Source organism: Helianthus annuus, chromosome 13 (genome assembly GCF_002127325.2).
Source record: "Helianthus annuus cultivar XRQ/B chromosome 13, HanXRQr2.0-SUNRISE, whole genome shotgun sequence".
Taxonomy (NCBI): domain Eukaryota; kingdom Viridiplantae; phylum Streptophyta; class Magnoliopsida; order Asterales; family Asteraceae; genus Helianthus; species Helianthus annuus.
Window position 1 is genome coordinate 87,675,291 of NC_035445.2, and position 17,160 is coordinate 87,692,450.

At 36.2% G+C, this 17,160-nt stretch overlaps 2 protein-coding genes across 2 annotated transcripts; both read right to left on the bottom strand.

Annotated features, from left to right (window-relative positions):
- Window positions 1–1,428: 1,428 nt before the first annotated feature.
- LOC110898509 (synaptonemal complex protein 1) lies at window positions 1,429–6,200 on the bottom strand. The gene is made up of 15 exons (XM_022145304.2): window positions 5,802–6,200; window positions 5,652–5,701; window positions 4,772–4,979; window positions 4,566–4,691; window positions 4,382–4,480; window positions 3,600–4,276; window positions 3,081–3,527; window positions 2,881–2,991; window positions 2,701–2,808; window positions 2,517–2,627; window positions 2,288–2,374; window positions 2,092–2,199; window positions 1,931–2,014; window positions 1,783–1,842; window positions 1,429–1,710 (listed from the first exon to the last, which is right to left on the bottom strand). Exons 1-15 carry the CDS (start codon window positions 5,968–5,970, stop codon window positions 1,606–1,608), a joined length of 2,550 nt encoding a protein of 849 aa, XP_022000996.1. The 5' UTR covers window positions 5,971–6,200; the 3' UTR covers window positions 1,429–1,605.
- Window positions 6,201–7,609: 1,409 nt separating this feature from the next.
- Window positions 7,610–11,619, bottom strand: LOC110898508 (V-type proton ATPase subunit c''1). Its single transcript, XM_022145303.2, has 4 exons — window positions 11,381–11,619; window positions 11,229–11,306; window positions 8,125–8,295; window positions 7,610–8,041 (listed from the first exon to the last, which is right to left on the bottom strand). The coding sequence occupies exons 1-4, from the start codon at window positions 11,506–11,508 to the stop codon at window positions 7,873–7,875; spliced, it is 546 nt and encodes a 181-aa protein (XP_022000995.1). The 5' UTR covers window positions 11,509–11,619; the 3' UTR covers window positions 7,610–7,872.
- Window positions 11,620–17,160: the final 5,541 nt, after the last annotated feature.

The following is a 17,160-nucleotide window of genomic DNA, read 5'->3' on the forward strand; positions in this document are numbered from 1 at the left end:
ATGCTTTTTAGTAGAAATTATTCTTTTGGGAAAGGATAAAAGTACACACTTCCTTTTTATTACCATACAAAATGGTAATTAATCAATTATAGGATTCAAGAGGACCCACTAACCCTCTGAAAGTTGTTGAAGAATTTGTATGGTAAAGTTGTATTTTTTAGAGAAGAATATGAGTTAAAAATGTGGAGATGGATATGATCGGGTGGTTCCACTGGTGGCACGATGACACCCTAGTGGTTCGTCAGTGATCCAAATTTGTTGTTCAAAAAAAATGAGTTAAACCCTCGAAGTTACCACTGACCAAGAAGAAAATATGATTTCTTAAAAAAAAAAAATTGTAAATTTTGATGTATAAAAATGTGGTTTATTAGATGATATTATGAATTTTTCCATTGTGTTAAAAGATTAAATGTCTTATCACATTTTAAGAGGGAAACATAATTCTCGAGGAAAACATGAGTCTCGTATAATATGTAGAAATACGACGACCCTTTAAACGTAGCCCCAATGTAAGTTAATTGATCAATATGATTATCAGTTGTAATTATTGTCTCCACGAATATTAAAACAACTTAATGCATGGTGCAATAAAACAAATTGTTAAGACCACTACCGACATGTGTCCGTGAATCCACGAACGGACGAAATGACACCTCCAAAGACGCCTTCCCAATAGACGGCCTATTGTGTGACCACATCCTGGTGACATTTTTATGTTATTTGTTTGTGGCTATGGAAGGGTTGGGTAGGATGGTTCTAGTAAAATTTGGTGATAAAGTGGAAATTGTAAGGATGTGTGTGTGATAAAATCTTTACTTGGGATATGTTTGTAAAGATGTTATTAGATATTGTTGATCTGTTAGACTCATCTATGGGTTTTTAATCACTACAGATACTCTTAGAATTGATAGTTTAGACTATTGTGTCAGAGTGGACTAGCATTCAGATGTTTTAAATGGTTTAATCACACTAATTTAATCAGATTTTAGAAGGTATGTATTTAAAATTTTAGTCGGATCATTTTCGATCCATGGGCATATTTTCTTTCAAGAAAAAATAAGAATTATACCCGATAAGCCGTTGAAGATAAATAATATTGTAATTAGACGAATAACTAAGAAGATTCACATTTTAAAGTTATCATAGCATCTTAGACGTGAATCATATGCATATGATATCACATCACACCCACCACCAGTACGGCGCAATGCTTAATGATACAGAGTCAATCCAGTAATTATTAAACTCTTATATATGGTGGATTAACAGGAGAAGCACAAAGGTGATAAAAGAGGGTTAAGTTAAAACGGGTGCCATAGGCGGCATAGATAGTTTGCCCGCCTTTCTTCATTAGAGGCCCCGGTTTTGACTTCGAAGATTTCCTCTCAATTTTTAGCGATTGTAAAAACACGAGAATCGTGGATTTTATTTAAGGTCACTAAGTATATAAAAGATATATGGTGTATACAATTATTGTCACTCTCTGATCAAGTAAAACAGAGAAGCAGGGTCATATAATACTTTCCTATCAATTCAATGCATAAAAGAAAACATAATATCCAAGTTTAGAAACACATTACTTTCATGAGGTATCAGATACTACCTTTAGTCAAATGCATAAGGGTCATCTGCATATGGGTTCAACGACCCTTCTGTGAATAGATCGCCTATATTAGGATGATGATTTTGTTGACTCCCGCCCTTCACTCGCTGTTCAATAGACGTGTGTTAAATAAGTTCAAATCAGTAATTATTCCAACATATACAATGGGTTATAATTACCTTAATGGCATTCCTAGGGGTATTGGCTTTTGGTGTTTGCCTCTTGTTCTTTTTTGAGTCCTTCCAGAAGGTAAAATAAAATGTCAATACAGATTCACAATAAGCATAGGTGTGACAGCACTTGCTTCAGACAAGAGTACCATAATACCTGAAACATGATTGTACTTTTTGTCTTTCGCCGCTTGATTGTTGTACCGTGGGAAGTTTCAACTTCACACTCTCGGTGAGTTACCTGCCATTTCCATCAAGTTGAGCTTCATTTTAGTAAACGCATGCGCATGTGTGAGGATGTGGATGTGAGTACCATACCTTTTTACAGTGCTTGGGAATGTTAATCACATTTCCTGTTTTACCCTTGTCTGCTTTCTTTAACATGCTGGTTACAGGCGACTGCGTTGCATTTATGTAAGGCATATCCTACATACAAGAGAAATACAACTGAGATCATATAGATATGATGTAAATAGTTGATGTGGTTTCCGTGTATCATGTATGAAATACAGGCCTTTCTTGAGGTCACTTCTTGGTCTTCTTGTGGCTGATCACTCATTACTTTCCACTGCAACTGTAGCAAAGCCTTCTGTCTCTCTTCCTGTGATAAATACCATCTAGAACTAAGTTTGACCCGTTTACCCAACTTGACCAGGCCCACCTGTTTTGCGGCCTTAATCTGGATGTGGAGAAAAAGAAGTAGACACTAATCCCTTAATAATCAAAAAGATGAATATACATACCCTGTCCTTTTGGATATTCAGCTCCTCTTCGAGATGCCTACACTCCTCTTCATGTTGAGATCTCAATTCTCTTAACTCAGCTTCATGTTGATTCTTGATTAACTTTGTTTTCTAGATAAAATGTGAATTTAGCAATTTATAAGCATGAATCAGTCATCAGCACCACAGATAAGGATTTAAGTACCTCTTTAAGTTCATTCTCAGCCTGAAGTCGTATCTTTTTTACTTCTTCAGTATGATTAGATTTTAGATTAGCTTCCTTCTTATCGTTCTGCTGCTGGATGTTGTTAACCTGGAAAACAATCACAAAAAAGGGTTAATTACCATTAATCCGCTCTAAACACAATATATTAACAATACATACCAAAGCAGTGTGTTCTCCCTTTAACTGCATCAGTTGCTGCTTTGATTCCTCTTTGCATTCTGAAAGCTTTTGGCCGCATTTCTTTTCCATATCTACAATTGCCTTTTCAGCCTGAGACAATATATATATATAGATATATATTTTCAACTATAATTTGAAGATCCAACAAATAAGCGAACAGAAGATAATAAATATCTAACCTTTTCCTTTTCAAGATTTATGCATTCCTGTTTTTCCACTTCATACCTCCTTCGAATATCATTTATAGCCTGATCATTCTTTTGAGAGATTTCCTTCAAATGCTTTGACAATTCTAACTGTTTACTTCTCAGCATGTCATCATATTGCTTCTTAGCTTCTTTCAGATTACCTTCAGCTTCGATGAACAACTTCTGAGCCTCTGCCTTTTGATCTTCCAGAAGTTTCTCTCTTTCGTTTGATTCCAAAACAACCCGTTCCTTCTCCTGTAGTAACGTATGAAGCTCATTAAGTTGTTTCTCGAGTGAGTCAACATGCTGTTCATGCTGCAGAATCTCCTTCTTCAGAGTATCTGTTTCCTCTTTTGTTCTATGTATCTCGGATTCAAGATTCCTGATATTCTCTTTATTCTCAGTTTCAGACTCTGAATGCTTTAACTGAAAGTCTTGCTGCGTGTTTGACAATAAAAACTGATTAAACATATAACATAATAACATGATGATAAATTATTTAACAAGCACCATTTGTATCTCTGATAATCTAGAAGCTTCAGATAAAGAACGGATTTGATCCTCCAAAGTGGTAATCACGTTATCCAGTTCAACCTTCTTTGCAAGAAGCGTTTCTGCTTCAGACTCTAACCTCTGAATCTTCTCTTCTGCTAAGTGAGATTCTTCTGCATGCTGACTCATTGTGAACTTTAGATCATTCTGGAGCTCACTGATCTTATTCTCCAACTCTTTATTAACCAACTGCAATGCATCATTTCCTGATGTGGTCTTCAATAGTTGACCATGAAGACTATCAAAACGCTTTTGTGCCTTTTGTGTTGCAAGTTTATTTCCCTCTTGTACTAACTCAAAGCAAGAAGAAAATAGAGCATCGACTTTTATAACCTTCTCCCAAAAGTCTAGACTCTGTTTATCCAAATCTGTGAGCTTAACAGTTAGCATCTTTACAAAATTTTCTAGATTCTGGTTCTCCTGCATTGCTTTGTCTAAATGCCCGTTTAACTTCTTGTTACAGGCTATAAGATCAGTATTCTCTTTCTCCTTCCTTTCACCTGATTCTTGCATGTTGTTTAGTTTAGCTTCCTTTGATACTAGCTCAATTTTCAACTCACTCAATTTAGAGTTCAAACTCTCTATGGCTGATTCATTAGATGCTACAGTCTCTTCAAATTTCTTGATCAGATTATCTGCAAAATATGGATAAATTGAGATTCAGACTATTTAAAATCTTATTGTGCATAACACCAACACAGAGGGAAACTAAACATATATTGTTATAAAGTTATCGATGCCTTTTTCATTGATGAGACTGAGAACTTGGTCATGTTCGTCTCTAAGTTGTTTCTCTACATTTTCCTTGTCAATGCTAAGTTCCTTCAACTCTTTGTCACCTGCAAGTACAACTCCACACATTCAAAGAAATAAACCAAAGATTAAATTTATAATTGGCTTTATAACAAGGAAGATTAAACTTACGAGTCCTGACGGTTTCTTCTGATGATTCCAGCCTCAGAGAGAGAGATTTCATCTGTCCATTCAGATTGTCTAAAGCTACTGAAGTTTCAGACAGTTTATTTTCAAAAAAGACTTTGTCTTTCTCAGCTGTAGAAGCAGCAACATGATAAATACATCCATGGTTATCTCATTATTTAGGAATCAAGTATCAACAACAAACTTCTTACCATTCTTAACCTGATCAGCTAAAGTTTGTAACGTTTCAGTAAGTTGATCACATATGGCCTTTGTGGAGGAGAACTTTGACTCTAGTCCTCTCCAAAGTTTCTCATCTTCTCTATGCGTCACTTTAAGCTTTGCATTTTCATTATAAGCATGCTGCAACTTCTCTTCCAACACATGAATATAGTCCGACAATTTCTTAATCTTAGAATTCTGTATCCATTGCAATATATATCAGAATAGATTCCATAATTAATACAAAAATATACCACACATACACACATGTTCCAAAGGTTTCATGGAAGCCTTTATTTACAAACAGCTTATGCATAGTAAGAGTGAGGCTATTGTGCCCAAAAAGGATGTTGTTTGTGTTCTAGGAAGAAACAATCAGAAGAGCCTTTAGAGACAAAGATAACATGAGTAACAATATCCAACTATTCTACCTTTTGATATAACAAAATGCTATTTGTTGATCAATTTCTCAGCAAGCATACACATAAATACATATACACACACTACTAGGTATCCTACTATGGCCCTGAACATTCCTGAAATAGTCAATACCTTCCAATCATCCAATTACACTCTAATTATGAGCCAGAGAGTGGTATATACTACAAATACACAATAACTTTATTACAATTATCAGATACAAGTGCTTCTGTTTGCTTCTACAAGGTTCCATATGACAGTCTACATTACTCGAAACAAACATCACACTATAAGTAAACTACATTTATAACGGAGCACCTACCAAAATCATCACAGAAGTACACATTGATATGTTCAAATTTGTCGCAACAGTCATACAACATAGCGCGCTCGCGCACACACACACACACATACATAGATGAGTGAGAGAGAGAGAGATGTTCATCATACCGCCAGGTCTAGATCTGTTTTCGATGAAGCTTGCTCTTTCACCAATTTCTCTGCACAAAACAAAACGAGTTACGTACACCGGTACACGAACATACATTATGCTCAAAAACATTATATAAGTCAGTAATCTCAGAGTTTTGGTAACAAAACCTGCAGCGAGCTTCAAATTAGCGAAACTTCCTGAAGAACTTGAATTCGAAGGTTGATGTGAAGAAATATTGAAAGTTTTTGCAGCTGCCGGACTAGAAGAAGTCGATCCTAACGAATATTTGAAACGATCGAGGCTCTTCATGCCTGATAATCCTACTAGCTTGCTCATTTTGCACTCAAATTAGACGATTTCACTGAAATTTGCAGGTGTGTTGATGATCAACAGCTCAATGATCAGTAGATGAGTCGCAACGAAACCCTAGAAAATGTGTTGGTGAAGAATTTGTGTGCAAATGATACAGGCGCGAAATGATTTATTAGAATCTGGTATTTATAGTTCAAAACGAAGGCGGTTATGTAACGGGAAAAGATCCGGTGTGTGACTCCTTACTGTATACCAGGGTTATTGAAAGTCAATGCAATCGGATGCGTTTACATAAAATTATGGTCAACATGATCAAAATGACAAAACTAACCCTAATTATGTGTTTGTTGATTACAACAAAAAATCATGGAAGAGATAAAGGGGATTTCCTTTTTATGGATTAAGAATTGAAGAAAGTTAATAGAATGTAATTTGGTGTTTGTATTTATGCTAGGTTCGTGCTAGTGATAAACACAATCTTCGTCATTTGAAAAAAGTTACAACAACAAAAGTATAAGTTTAAATAAGATTGATTTTTCTCTAAATTATCATTTTCACTCACATGCATATAGTGGGACTCATATCGTGTCAGACACACAACGACTACCACCTATGGAACCACAAGGATAGTCTAACAGTAACACTTCACCGATAACATTCCACCATACCGGCTCTAAATAGGAGGAACACCACCCTTAGGTATTCTCGGCTTCCCAAGGCTCATAATCTTAATACTCATTTATACTCTTGAACCATATGTTTATTCTCACGTCAACGGTAGTCACAATCTTCGCATCTAAAAAAAGTTACAACAAAAAGAAATGTTAAAATGAGATTTACTTTTCTCTAAATTATCATTTTCCCATATACAGAGTGGGACCCATAGCAGTCACAACTAACGATTGCCACCTAGGGGACCATAAGGATGTTCAAACAGTGACACTCCGATAACATTATGTCGTACCGGTTATAAATATAAGGAACACCACCCTAGGGTATTCTCGGCTCTCCAAGGCTCATACTCATGCTCACTACTCGTTTATACTCACTCTCAAACGTTCGGGGTGGTCACAAGAACCCCCACACCCCATGCAATGAGGCTAAGAATGTTATCTATTTTGCAAAATCACCAGCTTCCAAAGAAATCAAAATGATCGGAGATTCCCATACCGGTGGGAACTTGAGTCTAAGCACCCGCGCGGAATTGTGTTTCTTTAGGCGGAAAGTGTATTCAATGTGTAATGTACTCCTTTGTTCGTTGCCAATGTATAAAAAAGGCGCGAACATGACAAAGAAATAGAGAATACAGACCCAACTACATATACATTCCCATCAGAGGTGAGAATACAGACCCAACTACATATACATTCCCATCACAGGTGAGAATACAGACCCAACTACATATACATTCTCATCACAGGTTTAGCAACCACGATATAGACGTATGCATGTGTATGTGTATGTGTATTTAAATCCTATATAGTAAATATATGTATATCTTTCCTTAAAATTAAGAAATGCGTCATTTCTTATATATGCATATAAGGTTTAAAGACTGTTTCAAGTGCGATCGAACATAACCAAAAGAACGTTTGGCATGGTAAAGTGTGGCTCTGAGCGGGTCAAATTGATCCCAACCCCAGTAGTCATTAACATGAGCATGAGTTTTGAAATGCAGGTCGGTCAAAGACCAGTTTTAGACCATGACTCATTTTTGGGAACATTGTCCTTATAAACAGAACAACAAATCAATCACTTGTTATCAAGATGTCATCTACAGAATACGAAGATTCTACAGGTTTATGAAACATGGGACCGATCTTTATTGGCTAACACACATCAAAAATCAAGAAAACCCGATAAATACTCGTCTAGATATGCACACACAAGGAATTTGTGTTCTTCAACTGCTAATAGAAGCCAAATTTAAACTTTTGAAGGCCATGTGGCTTGAGCCGACATTATTATTCCCACGATCACACCAAATAGCCCCAATGCGCTACCGAAGATCTCAATCACAAGAATTTTCACAAAGAGTGTCGAGTTTTGGGCATCCGATAGGGCGCAGCTACTCCCAATAATCCCCACACATAAACTGTCAAAGAAAAGGTTACACACACAATAAACACTAAATAAATAATCAATTGCAAAGAAAAAAAAAAGTTATTTGAGACTTACCCGCATACAAGATTTGCAAAACCAACAATGAGTCCAGATGCAAAAATTGCATATCCTGCTCTAAGAGACTCGGGTGCGTATATTTGTGAAGATGGAACACTTTCCAGTTTGGTTTGTAGAATAATGGCAACGATAACACCATATATAGCGACGGCTTCACAGAATATGACACTGTCATCAAATGCATGTTAAGTTAAATCATAATCCCAAGGGGGTTCATTTAAATAAGTTGTGAATTTGATATAAAATTTTGAGTAATTTAAAGTAAGATTTGATGGTTAAGGAAAGGAACAGAAGACGATCAATGCAAGTGAATCATCAAGCTTTCAGAAACTTATGGTTTGAAGTTAGTGTATTGGATTGGATAATAGATGCTAGAGTTCCTATTTGTAATGTGCTGAGGCTGAGATGTAGAGCCGTAGAGGTGCCAATTTCGACCCATTTATATACAAATAGGTCGATTTTGGTTATGTACTTATGCTATATCTCTAAGGGCTCAAATGATACAATTAAAAGATGTAACTACATAGGATGGGTTAAGTGTGTCAAAGCGAGTAGTAACACAAAACATGTTGAGAACTATACTAATATGGTTGCAAGAATTCAGTTTTAATAATCATATTCAGCACATTGAGTATTTGTAAAACTTAAAAAAAGTAAAAATTACCCATTTTAACGCATTATCCAACATTCCAACCCACCCATTTTGCCACCTAGTGAAATGTCTAACTTATGGGAATGATCACAGTTATTCATTGATCTGATGCAACTGATTCCACCATAGTTGTCAATAGCGAGCGTAGCGATCGCTATAGCGCGCTACGTAGCGTATAGGTTTAAGCTCGCTATTAGGGTTGTAGCAATAGATAGCGATAATAGCAACTATTTTTTTTAATACAAAGAGCAACTAAATATAGCTATAAAATAGCTGGATTTTAGGTTTTTGTTAAATATACATGTAAAATAACATATATACCAGGGTATTTTGACATAATATACATATAAGAAATTTTAACTTTTTTTCTAGTGTATCGCTATTTATAAAATAACCGCCCGCTATTTATACATATTCGCTATGTAGCATATAGACACCTTATCGCTATTTGTCGCTATTCGCCAATAACAACTATGGATTCCGCCATTCTTTTTTTCTTTTTGAACTGACCTTTTACATTCAGGTGTACTTTTTAGTTTTAAGAAATGCGAGTAGTTTAAATTGTTCAGGGTGCAGAGAGTACATTGTTTTTTGGTTATAGACTTCAAAACTAAATATGCAAACTATTCTAGTCCAAGAAGCAACACTGATTTGTTAACATGATCTATGGCGATGAAAACTGCCTCTTACCACAAGTGAGTGGTAAGAGATTAAGATTATCCAACAAAAAGTGGGAACAAGGTATATAATCCAAACTCCATAATGCTGGTTATTTTTTCAAAAGTTTCAACATACAAGTGTATGATGACATAAAGCCTTCAATATTTCAAACAAAGTGATGCCAATTTGTTACCTGTGACCTATGAGCTATCTATGATAACTATACGAAAAAGGCCTCTGATAAAGGCCCAATTAAAGTATACGCGATAAGAAGGAAACGGGCCACAGCTGCCCATATGGAAAAACTGAATCATGTTTTTGGTCTTAAGCTGGATCCACTTGGTCAAGGAGTGAGCAGTAAATTGAAAGAGTGGGGAGCAGTACTATGCCTATTATTAGCGGTAAAATGAAGGGTTGAAGAGCTGTTCCTATGCCTACCTTATGGAGCAGTTTCTAAATGTCATAGAGTATTAAAGCTGGCTTTTTACTTTGACATTCTTCATTCTTGTTTTTCATTATCAAAGTATTGTGTATTTGGAGACATCGCCCCTCTCGAATCGAGCTGTTGCTGTTTACTTCAGTTCAAATATGTTTGAATTATAGATCCTGTCAGCTTCTCCCAAAATAATATTACTCCTTTAATAATAAACGGCAAACTACCACTACTTGCACCATTTTCAACTGATATTATAAAAGATTCAAGAATTGAAGTAAAACCAAACGGAAGCATCAAGAATTTTACCCCGAGACAGAAAAATCAATACCACACAAAAAGAGCAAGGTTGACCTACACACTCACATCTAACACCCAGTGGCGGATCTAGAAAATCTTTGTAGCGGTAACGTTTTATAAAAAAGCGGTAATGAAATCGAAAAAACGTCAAATTTTTCCAAAATTTACACTACCGCCGGAGCGCCAAGCGGTAGCGGAGGCTACCCCTTCCCCTAAGGTAGGTCCGCCCCTGCTAACACCAACTCCTTTGGTACATTCCGTTCATGCATTATGCATACATTGTGTCCATTTACTTTCTGCCCATTCAACCTTAGCAACCCTCTCCTAGTAACCATTTGGTACAAGTATCCTACTAGATAACCTCAAATGGTGCGGAAATATATTGTCAAACTTAACAATAATAACATATTCAGAGGCAAAGGTGCTTGATAGTTCACAACTTGGAAAATATCATTAATACTAAGATTTTATAACACAAAATATATACATGACATGGTGGTAAGTATGTAAAATTACTTCGTGTTAGCTTAATCAGATCAAGAATGGGCCGATTTCACATGTGGACCGAGGAGAATAGTTTCCATAGATGGATTAGAACAGCTTGGTGATTAAGTTTTGTTTTAGCATAGATAGACGTTAACGGTTATTATGTTTTGTGTGGTTTTGTTTCCGGTTGTATTGTATCACAAAAAACAAAAGAGTCTCAATATTGAGTGCATTTCATGCGCGATTTTGGGCCTGATTTCCAACATTTCTATGAAGAGATAACAGAGGCATAACATAAAAATGACTACAATATCAGAAGGTGCATTTACATCCAACATACCCTATCGAAGCCACGCAACATCAGGTTACTCTAATTACAATATTTACCTAAACAACTAATCACTCTTAACACCTAATGGAAGCAAGTTACACATCATTAGGCCAATCTAATTACAATTTCAATCTAATTAGGTCATAAAGTTCAAACAAGTTCAACATATTGACCAAAAGTCAAAATTGCAGTAACGATAAACAAAACCTAGGGCTTGAATTCAACAATTCATCACATACCTAATAAGATTCTTGGAAGTAATACGTGGAGCTTTGATTGCCGCACCGATTAAACTACTTCCGGTGATATAAATTCCCCTGATACATACAAATCGATAGAATCAGAATACAGATATGATTATATGTGTAGATGTTTGATGGAATTGAAATACCAGGCGGCGCCTAAGACGGAGACGCCAATAGCGACGGCGATACCGATGGCGGAGAAGGTGTAGGGGGAGATCTTAACCAGTGCTCTTGCCCATGAGCCAGCGGCTCCTACAGCAATGGCGCCTGACATTGATATGTGATGGTTTTGGTGGTAACGGAGATCTGCGTGAGAAGATCGAGATGGTGTGAGAGAGAAAGAGACGATCACCACGACTCTGGTTTTGGAATGAGATTTGTTGGATGTTTGGCTATTATTTTAATGTTTTTATTATTTTATATGAAAAACATATTTTTATTATTTTATATTTTTACCGGCCTACTAGTAACGTAAAGTAACCCAATGGCAAAAGGCAACCCTATACGTTCACGGTCGCAGACAACGCTGCATAGCCAAAGCCAACTATCTCTAGTTTCAGGGAAAACTCACCGCCCAAAGCCACTGTTTCGACTAGGAATAGGCATGTTCTAATATGAAAGCAATGGTAGCGTTACCCTCCAAAGTGATGATCCTAAGTCTCCACCACAACCACAAACAATCATCTTATTCTAATTCGAAAGCAATGGTGGTTACCCTTCAAAGTGACGTAGAAAGACTAAAATAAACTTTCAAGGCTCAACAAGTTATTCTGGCAGATAACCTGTGGGTAGTTCTAAAGTTTCCAAAACCAAGCGTCTTAAAAAGATATTCCTTTGAGGAAACGACCACAAAATGTGTTAAAGACAATGAGGTGGTGGTATGATGATTGTGTGACAGGTGAAAAACGTATTGTGTTGGCAAAGGATAACAAGATCATGAGAGTTTTTATCTGATGATGATTGTTAACTTCTCGATTGAAGACATTAAGATATTGTACTGGAATGACATCTATGAGCTTAAGGATATGGAGCAAACACTACAATTTCTATGCGTAGTTCGATTGTGCTTCGCTTTTGATATCCATATTGGAAGTGCTTGGAACTTTTTCACCTTTAGCTATTATCAAGGGGGAGTCTGTTGATGCAAATTCGGTGATAACCTAGAGGGTGTCTAGTTTGTGTTTTGTATTGTTAAATGTGTATGTATAGCTGTAACACCTCGAAAATTCCTGTCCTTTAAAATAAAGACACGTGTCATGAGAGACAGACGTGTCAGGAAAACCGGGTCAAATAAAAAGATGTATGGTACGATTTTTAATAAAAAGGGCGTCATGTTATTAAAATACCTCTGAACGACCCAAAGGGCGACATGTTATTAAAACACCTCTGAGCGACCCGAATTCATAAATCCCAAGACCCTTAAATTGTTTGATAAACATCTTATATGCCAACCGGTTGTTCCAAATAAATAAAGTTCCATCTTTATTATGGACTTCGGATTAGTAGGTTTGTTACTACTGAAAATGCTAAATAAAGTCCTTGTAAATAGGGAATCAAGGATAGATATGTAGCTTATTAAACTATTATGAGAATCCAAGACATGTTCTTGGTATTTCCGTCATCTTGCAAGTCCCTTAAGAAGTCAATTAAAGGAGGGGACATGTAAAAACCATCCAAGCATGCAATGGCTGAGCAGGTGGCCCCACAACTGAAAAAGATGGACTGAATTCGGAATTGTTTTGGTTGCATGGTCATGACTTAAAAGTTTTAAAAGTTTTGTCCTCTGATCACCGGTTACGGACCGCAAGGCCCTAGTCTTACGGTCCGTAAGGAGGGTACCTGGGCGATTTCAGCAAGGGTCGGTTACGGACCATAACTGTTTCAGCATACGGTCCGCAAGAGGAGCTTACGGACCGCAAGGCCTTAAGCTTACGGTCCGTAAGGCAGTCGCTGGCAGCAGAAAATGGACAGCTGCCTGTTTAGCCTGTTACACCGACTTAAATGAATGGTTTTCGAAACCAGGGACTTGCTAGGCAGTTTATATCATCATAGAGACACCTGGGATGATCTTGTAACCACTCTAGACTATCTTGGCATCATCTTGGACCTCAAGGTTCACTATATAAGAGCTTGAAATTGTGAACACTTTACATGCTCACTTGCAACCTTGGTCCAAGACTTCTCTGGAGCTTTTCTGGACAACATCAAGTTCTCATTAAATCCCTAACCCTTCTTAGGACTCTTGTAAGTGTCCTTAATCTCTTTTAAGTTGTTTTAGCTTAGTTAATTAGCTAAAAGTCAAACCGTCGTAATTAAGGTTTGACTTCGTGATTAATTAAAAAGTACTTAGTCAAATCACGAATTAAAAGTACCTTTAAGTAGGTAATTACGTGGGTAACAAACCCTTAAAAGGGTATTTCCAGATTCCCACTCTAACTATGTTAATTGTCGAGTCAAAGCTTATTATAAAAAGTCAACAGAAAGGTTATTTGCGAATTAATGCATAATTAGCAATGTAGGTTACATGCAACCTGTTTGATCATTAAAATAACTTGATAATTAATGTAAGAACATGTTCCAACATGTTCAACTCGACAATTTTCAGTTTAGGCTCGGTTTGGAAACGAAAGTCACAAAGTTTGACTTCTGCTTTGACTTTCAGTTCTGACCCGTTTAAGCCAAGATTAGGATTGCCTTAGAGCTTCTTTTGAACCTATTTACATGTTAGTATAACTCTCTGAGATTATACAACTTGTTTCATTAGATATCCTATTCACATGCATGTTTCCGTTAATCGCTTATATGTTGACCATTATGCCCATTTGACTTTAAGACGTGATTTTTGAAAATGTAAAAGGGTAGGCACCTTAGCTACTGAATTATAAACTTGCACCCAAAATTTGAAGTCAGTTTGAGGTCTAGATTAAGAGTTATGCTCAATAGCGTAATTAAGAGCTTCCTCACTAATTAAATGGCGTAAATTACGTATAGCCTATTAAAACCCAAATTTTTATACCAAACTTTTTACCCACTGTTATAAAATAATATTTTGGGATTTTTGGTGATTTTTATTTATTTTTAGGCTGAGCATAACTTAGTGTTCTAAGGTTAAATTCGGTTTATGCCGGTTTTACCCCTTTTAGCCATAAAATGAGTTTTACAAATCCTTTTGACCTCAAACCAATTTCTACTGATTTGTTATGATAAATTAATTATTTTGAGCCTTCTGGAATATTAAAAATATCAGCTTTTTACAGAAAACCCGAAAATGACTCAAAATCGCCTTTTTAGGCATTTTTAACGCATAAGTGTGCACTAGAACCTTATTGAGCCTAAAACCTACTGATGTAATTAGTAAATTTTTATATTTTAAACAGTAGGCAAATGTTTTGAACTCAGAATTCCAGAATTGACCTTTTAGGCACATGTGAAATTACCAAAATGCCCCTACGGTGCATGGTAAGGTTAAAGATAATAAATTTCACATAATTTTGATACCCTACTGTTATAACTTAGTAAATTAAGTATATTTACTAATTTAATCAGACCTGTAACTCAGGTTATCATTTTAACCCCTTTACACCTTATAAAATGACCAAAACGCCCTTATGAGGCATAGCCTTGGTTTAAAATCATTTGAGGCATAATGGAAGGTATCATCCTGATATCACAACATATTTTAAGCATATTAACTTCAGAAACTTGTATTTGACTCTTATGGTTACTCGGTACGCGCTATACGCGTTCGGATCGGCTTATATGGCTAGTTTGGCCATTTTAGCCGAAACGGGTCAAACCACATCTTTTCGGTCTCAAAATTCAGAATGTGATTATATTACCCATATAAAACAAGTGTGCAAGCTTGTTGGGTCAAAACCACATTCTAAAACGGTCTTCGCCTTATTGTGCGTCTAAAACCGTAATCTTTGTATAAAACTAACCGGTCTAAGCTTAAGACTCGTTAGGATTCTAATAGGTTATTAAAACCTTAATTTCCAGATCTAGGAGCCCAGTAAAAGCTGCGTGCACTCGTTATATTTGGTTTATACTTTGCTCAGGTAAATATGTTTAACTTATTTTCCCTATACGGGCTTGGGGTACGGTATATAAAATACCGCTTGGTCGGGGAATTGACCTTAACCGGTCTTGGTTATGCGCAGTCAAATTAACCCGTTTGAAAATGCTGTTTTGTTTGTTTAACGCCTTTGGGGGCTTAATGACCATGTCCCGGATATCCTTGGCATCATTCAAAGAATGGCCACGACCTTAGCACTCGGGTGTAGGCGTACACCCGTAGTGTTGTACAATATATATAATCAACGGTACGAGAGAAGTCTCGCGGCGGAATTATATTAAGTGGTGTGTCTATTAATCTTTAACCCGACACGACCCGGGCTACTGAACGCAGAACGAATATGTAATTCTTTTACAAGATTATTAAGCAAATAATTATCCCAAGTTATAAAAAGTTTTATGCCACGAGCGTTTAAATCAATTTTTAAACATTTTCAAAATGAGTCAGTTTAATCGTATTTACCAGTGTAAACTAACATATTTTCCAAAAAGACTAAGTGCAGGTACTACGCGTAATAGGCTGGTCACTCCTTAAGCATCCATAGAAGTCTCGCAAGCTTAGGATGCATGAAGTCTGTTGAAATGAAGTTCCTTTTTCGTTTGATTCTGCCTGTGGATTCTATTTCGACATTTTGTGATACTTGATATTACAATAATTTAAGTTGAAATGAATCTATCTTTGCTTCCGCTGTGCATTATAATTTGTGTTGTTTGACTATGATGATATCAACTACGTCACATTAATCCCCCACCGGGCCCACCGGTGACACGTGGAAATTAGGGGTGTGACAATAGCTTAGAATGTGTTTAAATAGGTTTTGATTTTATTTGGTATAGGCAACGCAAAGGTAGCTAGCACAGAGAGCATATGCGCTAGCTCCTCAAAGCACAGACACCCTCTATGTTAGTCAATATAGCATATAAGGATTGCCTATATAGGACAAAGCTTCATTTGTTTTTGTAATTGTTCTCTCCTATCTTTGTAATGAAACTTTGTTTGTGTGAAACCTAAACAACGTTTATTTACAATATTGCACCTATGGATTCCACACATCGGTGTGATCGAGTGGTTGATTCGTGTTAATCAATGATTCGATTCTAGGAATGTACAATTTGCAATAATGAATGATTAATCACCATTTAGGATTGCAACATGATAAAATTCTATGATAATACTTTAATCATTACAAAATCTCTCAAGAACATTCTTACCCCTTCTATATTCGTCACTCTCCCTCTCCTTATAAAAAAAAACTATTTATAATACTTTAAAACTATTAACATCCCTCAAGAGCACTTGTCTCCCTCTTTGTTTTCATGGATGCCCCTATCTCTATCAAAACTCTATCTTTTCTCAAATTAAGGATGTATAGGCTTAGCTAATAGACTTGAAGCCCCATAATATTGCTTTGCCTTTGTAATTCTACATGGCCCTAAAGTTCCATTTCTCAATTTATTGATATGTAATTGATTGATGATATTAGAAAGGAGAAATATGTATATATTCATTTAATATTTCATTAAGGGTAAAATGGTCATTCTAAGAGTAATTTGGATGAAAAGGAATTATGTAATTTATATGGGTTAGGGAATGAAAATATATAATTGTTTTTTTTTGTTTGTTTATGGAAATACGTAATAAGTCAGCTTAGTAGATGGAAATATGTAAAAAACCATTTATTATTCTGTGTTGTTTTACCAAATTGTAGCGTTAGACTCGTCTCGGAATTTCGAGTCCAATGATATATAATGTCCAAACACTTTTCCGGAATTCTCGTGCCTTTCTAACCATACGAAACTGACCGAAAACTGTTTTTACCAATTTGTACCGTTAGACTCATCTCAGAATTTC

Coding starts and splice junctions, on each gene's coding strand:
- LOC110898508 (XM_022145303.2), bottom strand. CDS start 11,508: ATGTCAGGCGCCATTGCTGTAGGAGCCGCTGGCTCATGGGCAAGAGCA. Junction 11,307..11,380: donor TCCGTCTTAGGCGCCGCCTG/GTATTTCAATTC, acceptor TGTATGTATCAG/GGGAATTTATATCACCGGAA. Junction 8,042..8,124: donor TTTGCAAATCTTGTATGCGG/GTAAGTCTCAAA, acceptor TTTCTTTGACAG/TTTATGTGTGGGGATTATTG.
- LOC110898509 (XM_022145304.2), bottom strand. CDS start 5,970: ATGAGCAAGCTAGTAGGATTATCAGGCATGAAGAGCCTCGATCGTTTC. Junction 5,702..5,801: donor TAATTTGAAGCTCGCTGCAG/GTTTTGTTACCA, acceptor TGTTTTGTGCAG/AGAAATTGGTGAAAGAGCAA. Junction 4,980..5,651: donor AAACAGATCTAGACCTGGCG/GTATGATGAACA, acceptor CAATGGATACAG/AATTCTAAGATTAAGAAATT.